General features: G+C 44.2%; 1 protein-coding gene across 10 annotated transcripts in view; it reads right to left on the minus strand.

The window, feature by feature from the left end:
• Positions 1 to 16,912, minus strand: part of LOC129820815 (transcription factor 7-like 2) — a 65,800-nt gene that overhangs the window by 19,983 nt on the left and 28,905 nt on the right. For all 10 annotated transcript variants that reach the window (XM_055877832.1, XM_055877824.1, XM_055877814.1 and 7 more), the window contains exons 4-5: positions 4,634 to 4,757; positions 934 to 1,021 (exon numbers count right to left, since the gene is read on the minus strand). In XM_055877832.1, coding sequence (XP_055733807.1) covers positions 934 to 1,021; positions 4,634 to 4,757 — 212 coding nt within the window. The remainder of the gene's footprint in view (positions 1 to 933; positions 1,022 to 4,633; positions 4,758 to 16,912) is intronic.

Below are 16,912 nucleotides of genomic sequence, written 5' to 3' on the forward strand. Positions count from 1 at the left end.
CCAAGGGCCAGACGTGCTGCCCTGTTCTGAGCCAATTTCAATTTTCCTAAGTCCTTTTTTTGTGGCACCTGACCACACGACTGAACAGTAGTCCAGGTGCGACAAAACTAGAGCCTGTAGGACCTGCCTTGTTGATAGTGCTGTAAAAAGGCATAGTAGTGCGTTATTATGGACAGACTTCTCCCCATCTTAGCTACTGTTGTATCAATATGTTCTGACCATGACAGTTTACAATCCAGGGTTACTCCAAGCATTTTAGTCACCTAGTTGAGGTTTAGGGTTTAGTGAATGATTTGTCCCAAATACAATGCTTTTAGTTTTAGAAATATTTAGGACTAACTTATTCCTTGCCATCCACTCTGAAACTTTGTTATGTGTTTCAATCATTTCAGTCGCTGTAGTAGCTGACGTGTATAGTGTTGAGTCATCCGCATACATGGCTTTACTCAAAGCCAGTGGTATGTCGTTAGTAAAGATTGAAAAAAGTAAGGGTCCTAGAGAGTTGCCCTGGGGATTTCCTGATTCTACCTGGATTATGTTGGAGAGGCTTCCATTAAAGAACACCATGCAAAAAAAGTATTGAGTAGCCGAGGTGAAACTGGATTGGTTGATGTAATAGTGGTGAGTAGTCCAGGTGTGTGTGTGTGTGTGCGCTCATGTGCGAGAGAGTATGTGTGTGTGTGTGTGTGTGTGTGTGTACTTGAGAGTATGTGTGTGTGTGTGTGTGTGTGTGTGTGTGTGTGTGTGTGTGTGTGTGTGTGTGTGTGTGTGTGTGTGTGTGTGTGTGTGTGTGTGTGTGTGTGTGTGTGTGTGTGTGTGTGTGTGTGTGTGTGTGTGTGTGTGTGTGTGTGTGTGTGTGTGTGTGTGTGTGTGTGTGTGTGTGTGTGTGTGTGTGTGTGTGCACGAGAGAGAGAGTGTGTATGTGAGACTTACCAGCCCATGGAGGGGGGCATCTGTCCCACACCGCCCTGAGGTAGGGAGTAGAAGCCTGAGATGTCCTGGGACTGGGGCCTGTGAACGCCTGGAGGGGACACACAGGAGAAGACAGGCTTGTTAACTCAGGGCCCCTGACTCAGCAAGGGCCTCATTACCTGGCTGGGAACCTACCATTACACACACAGGTCAAACACGCAACCTCCCCCATTCTCATACACCCCTACTGGGAGGGTCAAGGGGGTGTTGATGTACGATGTACGAGAACTAAGGCCTAAAGTCAGCCCTCCAGCATCTTGTTGGACCACTACCAAGTGAAATGAAGAAACTCAGAGCCGTGAACTATGTTCTTTGTTTCCACTCCTTTGTAACAGCCAGTTTCCTGTGAACATGACTTTGACATTCTGAGCTTACGTCGTCTTCTCCTAGGGCAAGCAGTTTTACTGTCTGTCCCCTGCTGCTTGCATCGCACCACCAACAATTGTCTTATGGCAAAGAGGGATCTTGATCCAAGCGACACGTTCCTTCCCATGATGTGTCAGTCAATCAGAAGCCTGTGAGGTTAGGACCCCACTCACTACTTCGCCCCGCTCCACAGACACCCACCCTACTGACGCTCTCCAGGCCAGGCAGCGAAATGGTTTTAATAAACGGGACGTTTCCCATTATCGAGTCGGCCGACATAAAAGAGCAGCGTCCCGAAACAAAACAAAAAAAAGGCTCTCTCTGTGCCTTTCAAAGGAAGTCCTTTGTCAACAGCGAGCACCTAGCACTTAAGCGCAACCCGAAGGTAACCTATAGTTGTTGCAGAAGAATGCTGCAGATTACTGTAATTTGCCGTCGCTGCAGGCCTGTTTCTGGACTGGATCATTTAGAAATCTGAAGGACTGGAATGTACCTCTCTCGTCCCTCCCTTCCTCCTAAAAAAGCCTCTGTCCCTCGTGTACAGACCACTGCGCGGTCTCAATCTCTACTCTCCCAACACAGTTACGTCACAATAAGTCTCCAGAAACAACTTTAACCCCGCTTGATATTTAATGCGTTTATGACGGAGTCAACATCATTTCTTACCCTTTAAAAAAATAATAACTACATTTAACTTTAACTTGAATCTATCCAGGTAAATTCAAAATGAAATGTCACTTTTGTTTTATTTATCGGTTAAAATGTAGTAATTGCACTGTTTTGTTTCTTTAACATTTCCGACAGTAAAGAAAAACATCAAATACATTGAAACAAACATCTGTGAAAAGACATCAGACACAAGATCGTTCAGTTAACTGAATCTTTCAGGTGCAAGATAAAACAGCATAGTCAAATAACCCCTCGATAGGTTTCTAGGATACACGGCTCAAAAGAGCATTTCAATACTGACAACCTGTTACTGTAGCCAAAACCACAGAAAGAGAAACTGTTATTGTATCGGAATCCAAAATGACTGGACAGTAGCTCTTGTGCTGTGCCTGAAAAAAGACCCAAAGACCCGTAGAGTAGAGTACAGTGCATTACAGTAGCTTTCGTTTCTCCTGTACTTTCTATTTTTCACTCTGTACTTCACCCTAGTGCATGGCAAAGCTGCACACGTAAACAAACGTGACGACATGGTCTGACTTTGATCGTTTGGTATGATGGTTGACACCGAATGACTAATAGTCAATGTCTGTCGTAAATGTACTGACTGACAGATTGACTGACATGCAGACTGACTGGCTGACCGAGTGGGGTAATGGAACATGGATGGAGAGTACTTGAAGGGACACTTGTCAGAGAAGCTGCTGGAAACTCCGACTGATTGTCAGCTGCAGTCTCTGTACACTGCAAAGTAAGGTACTGTGTGAAATCAATGTGAGGATACTGAGGCAGGCCTGCAGCGCAAGGTGTGTGGTAAGAGGGGTGAGGTGTGATGGTGTCTGAGGTAAGAGGATGTAGCACAGTAACAGGGGTGAGGTGAGATGGTGTCAGAAGGAGGTAAGGAGGTATCAGCTGTGTACAGGTAGGGCCAGACCTCTCATTATGGGGTGAGTCACTGGTTCTCGGCCCTCGCGTCACCCCTGGGCATTGGCATGTTACCTAGCTGCTACACCGCTCAGCCCCAGTCTAGAAAAGGAATGGGAGAGCAGGGGAATTCCAGCTGGAAACTGAGAGAGGTTGTCTGGGCTGGGGCCTGCTGCCTTGCTCTGTCTGTGAGAGGGGGTTTTGTCTCTCTGCGCCTGCCCGTCTCTCAGAGTGGACAGAGATAGGCCCTGACGCAGGCAGCGGCACTGACAGACAGACCCAGTCTTGGCCAAACTACAGCCACACTCCAACACTGATTGCTATTCAGCCAGAGTCAGTCTTTACCAGAGTGATGCAAGATGACATTTTCATTGGCTTGTTAATTAAAGTGTGACTCCGGCTGTGTTCGGGTTAAAATGGCATTTTCATCCCACTGAAAATGAATCGGATCCATTGAATTGACAAAGATGAACTCAAACACATTTGTCACCTCTCTCTCTCTCTCTCTGGATTTGAGTAGCATCTTCGTGGGAGATGTTTAGAAGTGTGATGGAGTGAGCGCGGTGGGTGTGGGTCTGTGAGTGACTATGCGAGCCAAGTGTGCGAGCGACTGTGTAAGAGTAGCGTGCTAAGCAGAACCTTCCTTGTGTGCTGCCGAGATGGCCCTGTGTGATTGTCACCCTAATTGCTCCCAGCTGTGTGCGTGTGTGTGTGTGTGTGTTTGAGAGGGGGTTGTGTGGCAAGCGGCCCCTCGTGGGGAAGGGACCACTTCAAGTGCGGTGGTGGGACCGCTGGAGGCTCACTGGAAAGAAGGGCCTGTCTCTGGGCTGCACCATTTCTCCAAGATAGTGCACTACTTTTGACCAGGGCCTATAAGGAATAGGGTGTCATTTGGGATGCAGCTGCTGCTCGGCTCCACACGGCTCCACACGGCTCCACCGCTGCAGCTCAGGAACCAGGGGTGGAAGTGTGTGTGTGTGTGTGTGTGTGTGTGTGTGTGTGTGTGTGTGTGTGTGCGTGCGTGCGTGCGTGCGTGCGTGCGTGCGTGTGTGTGGAGGTTCGGGAAAGACGGCAGCAGCACAACACAGGGCCAGGAGTTTTCCATGACTGTGTGAACTGACCAGGAAAAACTCCAGACCCAAGTAATATGCTATTAATAAGGGCCCATAGTTTTTCATGGTAAGGTCATAGCAGTGGCACAGTACAGGTCTGACTTAAGAGAAGTGAGAGGCTCCACAGAGGCATCGGCCCAAGTAGATTGTGAAAGGGGAACCATATTCTTCTTTCAGGATTGTTGTTCAAATTCAGATGGAAGTACTACGTACTTCAATTAGATACAGGTGAAATAATGACCATATAGAATGGGAATCGAGAAGGACCGTGTACTATTGTATTACTCTGCTATGGTGACTGACAGGAGAAGTCAAGCCTTCCCACTCATCTGGCTAGTGTGAGTTAAGATGAGGGAGATGATGATGAGGGAGACGATGATGAGGGAGACGATGATGAGGGAGAAGTTGATGAGGGAGACGATGATGAGGGAGATGGTGATGAGGGAGACGGTGATGAGGGAGACGATGATGAGGGAGACGGTGATGAGGGAGACTGTGATGAGGGAGACGATGATCATGAGGGAGATGATGATCATGAGGGACATGGAGATGATGAGGGAGATGATGATGAGGGAGATGATTGGGTGACCTACCTTTCTGGCTCATGTCTGTGGGCAGGTGAGGAGGGCTGGGGTTGAAGTGGTCGTTGCTGTACGGCAACAGGGACGTCAGGGGGTGCATCCCGTGAGACTGCTGGACCACCGAAACTTTGTTGGACTGCAACAGAGAGAGATAGAGAGAGAGAGAGCACGAAAGAAAGAAAGAAAGAAAGAGTGTGAGAGAGAGACAGAGAAGGAGAGAGAGAATGAGAGGCGGTCGTCATTTTAAGCATGGCTTGGAACAAACAGATGTGCTTTGGAGGCTGAATACATTTGCTCCCATTGGGTTGGCTGGGGATTCAGGGAGGGGTGGAGGGTGTGGGGGTACATTTGATCGATAGGCCTTTGATGATCAAGGGAGGTTGCGTGAGAGCTTGTTTGCTTTCATGTTTCTGTTTACAAATGGCTTTCAATAACTTACGTGAAATCCAGTTATTTCTAATGCTAACAGCATGCTGTGTGACATATGATATGTCACAGCGGTTACCATGTTGGAGGTATTCGCCCGTTCTTGGACACAGTTGCAATAGCAGAGCCTTTCATATTTGTTCAGTGTGTGTGTGTGTGTGTGTGTGTGTGTGTGTGTGTGTGTGTGTGTGTGTGTGTGTGTGTGTGTGTGTGTGTGTGTGTGTGTGTGTGTGTGTGTGTGTGTGTGTGTGTGTGTGTGTGTGTGTGTGTGTGTGTGTGTGAAGGTTTGGCAGAGGCATTGATTTCCATGTGTATGTACATATTTATGAAAAAGTTTCCCCCGCTGCTCAGACTCCAGCAGCAGCGCTACTGAGAGATGCTCGTCCTGCTGCTTCACATTGCCCCCTGCTGTTTTACAAAGCGAATGCCTTATCACTTTAAGGCAGTTCTTCCCACGCGCGGCGACGCGCATTAAAACATACTTTCAACATTCCCCTCTATCACCTGATCACATCAAACGTAAACCTCCTAACACTGGATCTCAGGAGTATTTTTGCATCTGACAAACCACGTGGTCTACAGTATATTCAGGAGCAGGGCATCTCTCTCTCTCTCTCCCTCTCACTCTCTCTTTAGCTGTGTCTCTCTCTCTCTTTAGCTCTCTCTCTCTCTCTCTCTTTCTCTTTAGGTCTCTCTCTCTCTCTTTAGCTCTCTCTCTCTCTCATCTGTAAGAGACCAGAAAAACCGTCTAGGACCACTGGTTCCGTTTCAAGGTCTGAGGTTGATGTACCATTTCCTTGTAACATTAGAGCCGCCACACAATTTTATATTTCAGTTTCTTGATGTCTCTCCTTTCCGAAAGGAAATTAGCCGTCCTTGAAGTGGTTCACTATGTGTGTTCCTTTACACACACTCCGAGAGACCAAATGAGCGCACTCCTTTAACGTATAATTATCAGCCTCCCTCTATTTAACCCCCCCCCCCCCCCCCCCCCCACACACACACACAACTTAGACATAATTGCGATTCTGTCGTTGTAACAGAGACCGACTAGTGTGTACACGCATTGGAGTGAGTGCAAACGAACACACACGTAAGCACAAAAGTGCGCATGCACCTAGAAAGAGGTGAAATGAACGCAAGACTTCAATCCAACGCCAATCTACAATCTTCGGTCTCCGATAACATCAAAGACAAAATTCCAATTAGATATTAAACCTTTTTAAAGTACGGCAAATGCACAGTGCTCCTCCTGCAGTAATCTAATTTCACTTAAAAGGACATCTATTAGCATATTGTTATTGCCTTTTATCTGGCGCGGGGTTGTGTTTGAACAGGAATCCGGTGTTAAATAAAAGAGGTAATGGTGTTTGAGACATCACTAGGAATTAATGATGGATGATGGCCTCTCCCCCCCCCCCCCCGACGGCCAATAGGCTACACCTTGACCCTTGTCTCTGCCGCTTCATTCCCTATGCTGATGAAACACTTTGCGCATAATGTATTCTTTGGTTTTCACAGACCTAAGTAGGGTTTTTTGAAGCGGAAATTAGGGGCCCTTTCTAGAGCACGGCCAGAGTGCTTTGAGAGTAACGTCTTTAATCTCTCTATTTAGATTAAAACACACTCACTTCTCTGTTCCTCCTCTAGGTCTACCCTCTGTTATATCTCATGGCTGAATGAAGTAGAATCGTTTCGATTGAATGGTCTTTGGGGCTTTCAGGTAGGTGGGAAAAAAAGCGGAGAAAAATCCATAATCAGGGTCAAGCTAGTTTTGATATTTTTGTAACATTGTCACCACATGAATGAGGAGAACACATAAAATACCACTGATAAAACACTCCCTTCCCGTGTGAATCAATCGCAAGTTACCATGAATTACCATTCTGTTAAGTACAGGACACAACTATGGTTGTAATGTCATCTACTATTCATTACAATAGAGAGCCTGTTCCCACCGTATACAGTGTAGTCTATATGTGGCCCCTGTGAAATCCCAGGTTGAGCCTCTGGGCTGCAGACATAGACAGGCAAGTACACAGATGAGCGAGATGGGAGACAGTTGTGACTGTTTACCAATCCACTGTACCACCGCCACACTGAGCCACACTGAACCACACTGAGACAGACTGAGCCAGAGCCTCGCTGTGGTGGGGCTGCGGCATTAGTCATACAGACACACTTTCAACACTACCCACACACCCAAACACACACCCATACATGTTCAACAATACCTACATACCCCCATCCGCACATTCTCTCAACACTACCCCCCTCCCCCCCCCCAACACATACACATTGTCAACAATACCTACATACCCCCATCTGCACCCCCTGCACATACTCTCAACACTACCCCCCCCCCCCCCCCCCACCCCACCCCACCAACACATACACACGCATTCAACACATACAAAGGTGAGAGACAGGTTGGAGGTGAGCAGGGGTATAGAGCCTGAATCTAAAGGTAGGGAAATAACCCACACCCGACTGCAGTGCAGAGCGAGTGAAAGGGTTGTTTGAGGTGGCACAGGATGTCTTCAAAATGAGACCTGAAACTTTCACGTTATTTTTGATCCCGGAACTGGCTATGTGTTTATTTATGGGTCCAGGCCAGGGGTGGAAATCGTTTCAATAGTTCTCTGGATGACTAAGTTTATGGTTTCTATAAAAAGACTTGAGACAGTTTCATGTGTGTGTGTGTGTGTGTGTGTGTGTGTGTGTGTCTGTGTGCAGGGTTGGGTAGGTTACTTTCTAAATGTAATCCATTACAGTTACTAGTTACCTGTCCAAAATTGTAATCGGTAACATAACTTTTGGATTACCCAAACTCAGTAACGTTTGTTTCAATTGTTCAAAATTATTATTTAAACCATGTTTTGAGGCTATACAGTGTTTATTTACATTTACATTGTTTACAAACAGTGGAGTAAAACAAACTTATTTTTTTGGATTCTCATGGAGTGTGACAGTTGAACTAAGCTCATGAGGCATTTATAAGTTTTATTCTTCAAGAATCAATATATATATATTTTTTTATCAGCATGAATTAGATTGAGCGATAAAAGTGTCACTTTTATTCCATAGGCTGGGATCCGCACTATGCAGCTGTTGCAAGAGAACATTTTACATCAATGCGCTATGTAGATATCAATAGTAAGTGATATCCGTATCGCCATAGACTACACCACTGCTGTCATCCTTACCTCCAAGCGTTTATTCAAGGTGGATAATCTTTGGATGCCGACAGCAGTCGCACCTTTGGAAGACATAGCTTGGACTGTTGCCTACAAAAGCCTATTCCTGCCCTTTTCCCGTGATCCATCAAACACATTTGGTGTGTCATAGTGGTCTCTGAATTGCGGTCAGGCTCGCTCACGTGGAATGAATTTAAACTTGCGCCTTTTTCCAATGCTGATTTGAATGGCATTGAAAAAAACAGCGTCAAAGATTTTTTCCGCAAACATCCTTTCTGAATTGAAAAGTGATCCTCGAAGTAATCATCTAGTTTTTCAAAAGTATCTGTAATCTAATTACAATACCGTTTTTTTGTAATCCCTTACATGTAATCCGTTACTCCCCAACCCTGTGTGTGTGTGTGTGTGTGTGTGTGGTGTGTGTGTACGTACATGCGTTCTGCATGTGTGTGTTTCCAGTGCCCAGGGCCCACGTCTAGTGGCTGACGGTCAGGCAGAGGTACTCCTAACATCCCTTCCCCCTGTCATTGCCACTCCCTGCCATTATAACCCAACACCCAATCATACAGAGTAGGAAGCCCAATCTGGAAGTGATTCTCCCTCTCCAGAGTTACCCAAAATGAGCGGCACTTAGTTGGAGGTTTGGAGAACATCAAAGCCTGGGCAGACATAACAACGAAGCCATGTTTAAAATACTAAATCCCCCCTCCACACACACACACACACACCACACACACACACACACACACACACACACACACACACACACACACACACACACACACACACACACACACACACACACACACACACACACACACACACACACACACACACACACACACACACACACACACACACACACACACACACACAGCCAATGCACAACACAGTGGACATCTATGCTATGCTGGTGGGCAGATGCTGGGCTGTGTTGGTAGGGCAGGAGGCGGATCATAGGGGATCTTGTATCTTAAGTGTTACCTCCTAGCAGCACTATGGGAATGCTCCATTGCTGAGCCATTCTGTCTTTAACTGAACAATATACGGGACTGAAGGACAGACAGACAGACCAGGCCAGGCCAACTCAATATACAGACTTGCAGAGGAATTATATCTCCATCTAAATTAGCACAAATAGACCACAATAAAGATGTGTTCAGCTCCACTGAAATGGTCATGCTTTAAAAGCGAATTAATGGTCTTCTTATTTATATCATCAGAGGAGTCATCTGTAACTATTGATGCAAAATATTGACGCAGAATTAAGGGAAATGAGATGACCACAGAATCATAAATCCTGGTGGAAATCATCACTTCCTCAACACAATAGATAAACCTTTTAAAGCACAGAACCAGATATATTTGTTTGTCTAGTGGAGTTCTGTACACAGAAACAGACAGTAAGCGGTGAAATTAGAGCATTGTCAAAGTGGCTCGAAAGTCAGAAGTATGATGTGTGTGGTTATTCTTGGGTGTTCATTGTTTGTTTGAAATGTCAAGATTTTACAGATGTAGGATCTTAATTTGAGCCAGTTTGCTACAGCAGGAAAATAATCCTGCAGCGACAAAAAATGTGATGGATTATTATGTGTATTATAATTAATGGACATTTTTGTACGGATTAATACATTTTTTGTTAGGGCAAATCAAGTCTGAAATGTAAATGTGGAAATTACAAACTTACCAGTTTCCTGGTTGCAAAAATGTTAATAGTTCGCCTAATTTCAGTTTATGTGACAAAACAAGCATGTATAGTGTAGAGAATCATTCTACCATCTAAACTGCTGTGAAATATATTTTCCATAACCAAAAATATTGTATTTTCAGCTGTTTGAAGCTGGTGTACTAAACCGAAAGTAAAAGAAGCAAAACGAAAGTTAAGAATGGGAAGCATAGAAATAACGCACATAGAACATATCTATCTACCACTTTTTAGACTTGCTTTCAAAGAGAATGACATATCTATAACACACATTTCTTTGTGAATTTGGTTAGGTCACTCAAAAAGTTACATATTTAAAACTCGCGATCCTCGTCACCTACAACCCACATGACCTTTTATGAATCCCCGTACACTGCAGAAAAAGACACCATCAAAATGTTCTTAAAGATCCCCTTGAATCAAATCCCTTTAGTCAGTGGTTGAATGGTCTGACAGTAATGATGCTGAACAGACAATACATTCAGTACTGTGCGAATCATAGTGAAACCTTTACGGCGGCTGGGACAGCTTTCACTCACAGGTGGTTTTGGAAAACAGAACTTGCGCCCCCCTGGGAAATACCACAGCACATAAAAAAAAACTCCCATGAGGCTTTATGTTGTGGTCGATGACACAATAGACTTATTGATTTCCCAAACTGATAGCTTCCCTTGTCAATGAAAACCCCCTCTACTGTATCACTAGCTAGGTTGGCGACATATTTTCATGCAAATATTCTAAAATCTGCATCCCCACCAGAGATGTGTTTCTATCAAATTGATTTTGGGGGGATAAAAGGCTGTGCGTGATGATGTAATGCACATGAAAAAATATTTTTAAGTTAAATTCCCATGTACCGAATACGGATGGTTTTCTAACAATTTTTTTTATCATTATATACACTAGTATTGGCACGTGTGCTCTAGCCAACAGCTCACAGATACAGTGCGGGTATAGCCTACTTGATGAGATTATTATTGACAAAAGAGCGACATTATTTGTATTCGTCAAATGGCAGCCAAGCATCGATGATCATGGCACCAGAATAAGACCCTCGACATTTATTGGAAAGGAGCATCAAGCTCATCACCTTGCACTTTCACCACCCTGTGAAGTTCATCATCATTTATTTAATCTGTAGCCTAACAAACTGCACGATTTACCGACGAGTCGTAGTGGGAGGACCACACAACAGGTCATCGCGTGACTCCAAGTTTACTTCGACACGATGGTTATTATATAAATATTTGAGTATAAAAACGTTTCCACCGACATTTCTTGAATAATATATTTTACAGACACAAAAAGATCCTACCTTGTCTCGCTTATTTTTGTTTTGTTGACATTTGGAAATTTCCCTGACAAATGTTCTGTTTCCATCAGGCCTGTCATTATACACTGCTCAAAAAAATAAAGGGAACACTTAAACAACACAATGTAACTCCAAGTCAATCACACTTCTGTGAAATCAAACTGTCCACTTAGGAAGCAACACTGATTGACAATAAATTTCACATGCTGTTGTGCAAATGGAATAGACAAAAGGTGGAAATTATAGGCAATTAGCAAGACACCCCCAAAAAAGGAGTGATTCTGCAGGTGGTGACCACAGACCACTTCTCAGTTCCTATGCTTCCTGGCTGATGTTTTGGTCACTTTTGAATGCTGGCGGTGCTCTCACTCTAGTGGTAGCATGAGACGGAGTCTACAACCCACACAAGTGGCTCAGGTAGTGCAGTTCATCCAGGATGGCACATCAATGCGAGCTGTGGCAAAAAGGTTTGCTCTGTCTGTCAGCGTAGTGTCCAGAGCATGGAGGCGCTACCAGGAGACAGGCCAGTACATCAGGAGACGTGGAGGAGGCCGTAGGAGGGCAACAACCCAGCAGCAGGACATCTACCTCCGCCTTTGTGCAAGGAGGTGCACAGCCAGCGCCCTGCAAAATGACCTCCAGCAGGCCACAATATTGGCTGGATTCACAAGATGTTTATCTTTCATTTGCTGTACACCATGTATTTTTCATAAATGTTTTATGATGAGTATTTAGGTATTTCACGTTGCTCTCTGTAATTATTCCGGCTGCTTTGGTGATATTTTTTATGGTAGCTGCAATGTAAAACTATGATTTATACCTCAAATATGCACATTTTCGAACAAAACAGATTTATTGTATAACATGTTATAAGACTGTCATCTGATGAAGTTGTTTCTTGGTTAGTGACTAATTATATCTCTATTTAGTCGGTTTTGTGATAGCTACCTATGCGGTAATTTTTTTTTTTAAATATGCGGTTGAGTCTTTTGCTATTGTGGTTAGCTAATAGAAATACATATTGTGTTTTCGCTGTAAAACATTTAAAAAATCGGAACTGATGGCTGGATTCACAAGATGTGTATCTTTCATTTGGTGTCTTGGACCTATTTATATGCTAGTATTTACTTGTGGCACAATGCTAGGCTATGCTAGTCACCTTTTTTACTGATGAGGATGCTCCCGGATCCGGGATGGTGACCAAGTAGAAGTTAAGAAAGCGGGATGAGGTGCGAGGGAAAGACAATAGAGGAGAGAGGGAAGAAAAAAAATATGAAAAGACAGAGAGATGGGTGATCTCTAACAAGGTGAGATAATAAGCTGAGATAAGGCAATAGAAATGGAATCCATGGATCAATGGATTCTATTTCTATGGATACGGTATGGTGGGTTAAGGCGTCTGTATGCTTCAGTTCGGCTGGCGGCTAGCCGATGTCGGCTAAGCGAACCGAACGAGTGTGCTCGCATACTCCCTTAAATGACCTTCGCTTGAAGAACGAGAAAAAAGTGTCAAAAGAACTTCCTAAAAATTGTTATTAATTAATCTGAGATCACTCAGGAAATCGGTCATTAATTCTTAACGTTTTTGCCCGAGGAGATTTTACATATTTTTATTTCACCTTTATTTAACCAGGTAGGCTAGTTGAGAACACGTTCTCATTTGCAACTGCGACCTGGCCAAGATAAAGCATAGCAATTCGACACATACAACAACACAGAGTTACACATGGAATAAACAAAACATGCAGTCAATAATACAGTAGAAAAATAAGTCTATATACAATGTGAGCAACTGAGGTGAGATAATGGAGGTAAAGGCAAAACAAGGCCATGGTGGCGAGGTAAATACAATATAGCAAGTAAAACACTGGAATGGTAGATTTGCAGTGGAAGAATGTGCAAAGTAAAAATAGAAATAATGGGGTGCAAAAGAGCAAAATAAATAAATACAGTAGGGGAAGTTGTTTGGGCTAAATTATAGATAGGCTATGTACAGGTGCAGTAATCTGTGAGCTGCTCTGACAGCTGGTGCTTAAAGCTAGTGAGGGAGATAACTAAGATGTTTGGTGCAGTATTTCTCAATGATAAAATTTGCATGAAAACAAGTCGTATCTCGTTTCTATGACAACATAGTCTTTATTGAAGGATCCCTACTGTTCACCAATTATCAACGAAGGGGCGTAGACTTCGGCTCCAAAACTTCAGCGGGCCTTGAGAAAAAATGTTGTGTGCCCGAACAGCCTGCAAAACCCTAACCGAAGTCCAAAACTAACAAAAACGTCACAAAATATCGTCATAATATATGCACAAACTCTTCCTGAACTGTTTCGGTTGGAAGCCTGCAGACGCCTTTAGGCACGAGTCCTATGCCTGATATATGAGAGTTAAGTTGATCAGGACAGGCAGACCTTCCCTCAGCATAGCTACTCGTCAGCTGCGTCCCACTGCCAGGGCTGGGGTGTGGCCCTGCCCTGCCGGAGTGGATGTCCTCTCCTCTACACACTTAGTAGACTCTAATGTCCCCCACAAATATATCGGGGAGGGGACTGTCGATCAGTCTCTGTCCATCCGTTCATTCATCACACACGATATCTCAGACAGCACTGGGACAAAACTTGGGTGAAGGATGTGTGTTGCCATAGAGATGCGTCATTTACAACATTACAATGATTGGCCCAAGGAGGGACCTATAGTAATTCATTGAAATGTGTTAGTCACATGCGATATCTCAATTGGTGCATCATTTGTTGGGGACGAAATGTTTACTGTTGCCCTGTTAATCCCCTAAAATTGATGTCCGTGCCCCGCTGAAATCAAATTAGCATAATGCAAAAATCCCAATTAAAATCTGTCAGTTTCAGCTAGAGATATCTGGTCTTTTTTTGCATTGGATGCATTTCAATCCATCACATTCGCCAATGTCACACTTCTGCATCTGTGGTGAAATGTGACAAAAGCTGGAGTGGTGTTTGTCAGACCATGAGACATCCCGAAAATTGGTCCACTCACAATCCCATCTTTAATTTACAAACGGTTTGGCCTACAAAACTACTATTACCCCTCTATGGAAAGATGAGACTCTCGCAAACATGATGGTTTTCTCTATTTTGCTTTGCGGCCCCCACAAGTGTCTTGGGACTTGTCTGAAGTTGGTACAGCCGATCTGCCAACTCCTTTCTGTAGCGCCCAAATAGTTTGGGCTACACATAATTTCACCCTCTGTGGAAAGGTGAGACTCTCACAAACACGTACATCGGTTGTTTTGCTCTAATACCCACAGGCCTCACAAGACTTGTCTGACGGTCCCCCGGTACCAGTTGAAAAAATGGATGGAAGTGTATATGGAGACTTTTTAGTGCCAAAAAGAATGGGTCAAATACAAGTAAAAAAAAAAATGTTTCCTCATCTTTCTTATACACTATATGTACAAAAGTACAGGGCATTCGGAAAGTATTCAGACCCCTTCCCTTTTTGCACATTTTGTTAAATTACAGCCTTATTCTGAAATGGATTTAATTCAATGTTTTCCTCATCAATCTACACACAATATCCGATAATGACAAAGTTAATTTTTCTTGTTGCAAATGTATAATTTCTTGTTGCAAATGTATAGTTTTTCAGTGGCAGGGGCTGGGAGACTAGTCAGGATCGAGGGAAAGATTAACGGAGCAAAGTACAGAGACATCTTTGATGAAAACCTGCTCAGGACCTCAGACTGGGACGAAGGCTCACCTTCCAACAGGACAACGACCCTAAGCAGACAGCCAAGACAATGCAGGAGTGGCTTGCAGCGATGCTCCCCATTCAACCTGACAGAGCTTGAGAAGATATGTAGAGAATAGTGGGAGAAACTCCCCAAATACAGGTGTGCCAAGCTTGTAGCGTCATACCCAAGAAGATTCGAGGCTATAATCGCTGCCAAAGGTGCTTCAACAAAGTACTGAGTAAAGGGTCTGAATACTTATGTAAATGTCATTATTATTTAAAAAATAACATTTGCAAAAAAAAACGTTTTTGCTTTATCATTATGGGGTATTGTGTGTAAATTGATGAGTGAAAAAAACTATTTAATATATTTTAGAATAAGGCTGTAATGTTACAAAATGTGGAAAAAGTAAAGGGATCTGAATACTTTCAGAATGTACTGTATGTGGACACCCCTTCAAGTTAGTGGATTTGGCTATTTCACCCTGCCAGGTGTATACAATCGAGCACACAGCCATGCAATCTTCATAGACAAACATTGGCAGTAGAATGGCCTTACTGAAGAGCTCAGTGACTTTCAACATGGCACCGTCATAGGATGCCACGTTTCCAACAAGTCAGTTCGTAAAATTTCTGCCCTGCTAGAGCTGCCCTGGTCAACTGTAAGTGCTGTTATTGTGTAGCGACAGCTCAGCCGCAAAGTGTTATGCCACACAAGCTCACTGAACAGGACCGCCGAGTGCTGAAGCGCTAGGTGCGTAAAAATGGTCTGTCCCTGGTTGCAACACACTACCAAGTTTCAAACTGCCTCTGGAAGCAACGTCAGCACAAGAACTGTTCGTTTGGAGCTTCATGAAATGGGTTTCCGCACACAAGCCTAAGATCACCACACCGCCATTGGACTCTGGAACAGTGGAATCGCATTCTCTGGAGTGATGAATCAAGCTTCACCATCTGGCAGTCCAACGGACGAATCTGGGTTTAGGGGATGCCAGTAGAACGCTACCTGCCCCAATGCATAGTGCTAACGGTAAAGTTTGGTGGAGAAAAAATAATGGTTTTTCATGGTTCAGGCTAGGCCCCTTAGTTCCAGTAAAGGGAAATCTTAACGCTACAGCATACAATGACATTCTAGATGATTCTGTGCTTCCAACTTTGTGGCAACATTTTGGGAAAGCCCCTTTCCTGTTTCAGCATGACAATGCCTCCGCGCACAAAGCGAGGTCCATACAGAAATGGTTTGTCGAGATTGGTGTGGAAGAACTTGACAGGCCTGCACAGAGCCCTGACCTCAACCCAATCGAACACCTTTGGGATTAATTGAAACGCAGACTGCGAGCAAGGCACGCTGACTGCGAGCTAGGCCTAATCGCCTAACATCAGAGCCCGACCTCACTAATGCTCTTGTGGCTGAATGGAAGCAAGTCCCAGCAACAATGTTCCAACATCTAGTGGAAAGCCTTCCCAGATGAGTGGAGGCTGTTACAGCAGCAAAAGGGGGACCAACTCCATATTAATGCCCATGATTCTGGAATGAGATGTTCAACGAGCAGGTGTCCACATACTTTTGGTTGTGTAGTGTATCTCTCAGACATAGAACAGACACTTCAGAACAAACTTCCGTTTGAGGTTTTTTGGGGGGGACTATCTGTTGTTCCATGTAGTGAACCTGTTATTCAATGTGTTTGTATTGGCTAATAGCAGTATACTACTTTTTATACTTCAAGGGGTCTTAAAATTCAAAATCAAATAGAAAAATGATCCTTGGTATGACCTTCTTAAAACAATTCAATATAGCTTTAGTAGAACCACCCCCCCCCCCCCCAGCTTCGACAGAGGGCTTAGACTATTATGGGTTAAATGGTGGGAACGTCAAAGGACTGGGAGAAGAGAGGAGAGTCTCTGATGGGGGGGGGGGGGGGGGGGGGGGGGGGGGGGGGCGTTGC

Source organism: Salvelinus fontinalis, chromosome 2 (genome assembly GCF_029448725.1).
Source record: "Salvelinus fontinalis isolate EN_2023a chromosome 2, ASM2944872v1, whole genome shotgun sequence".
NCBI classification, from domain to species: domain Eukaryota; kingdom Metazoa; phylum Chordata; class Actinopteri; order Salmoniformes; family Salmonidae; genus Salvelinus; species Salvelinus fontinalis.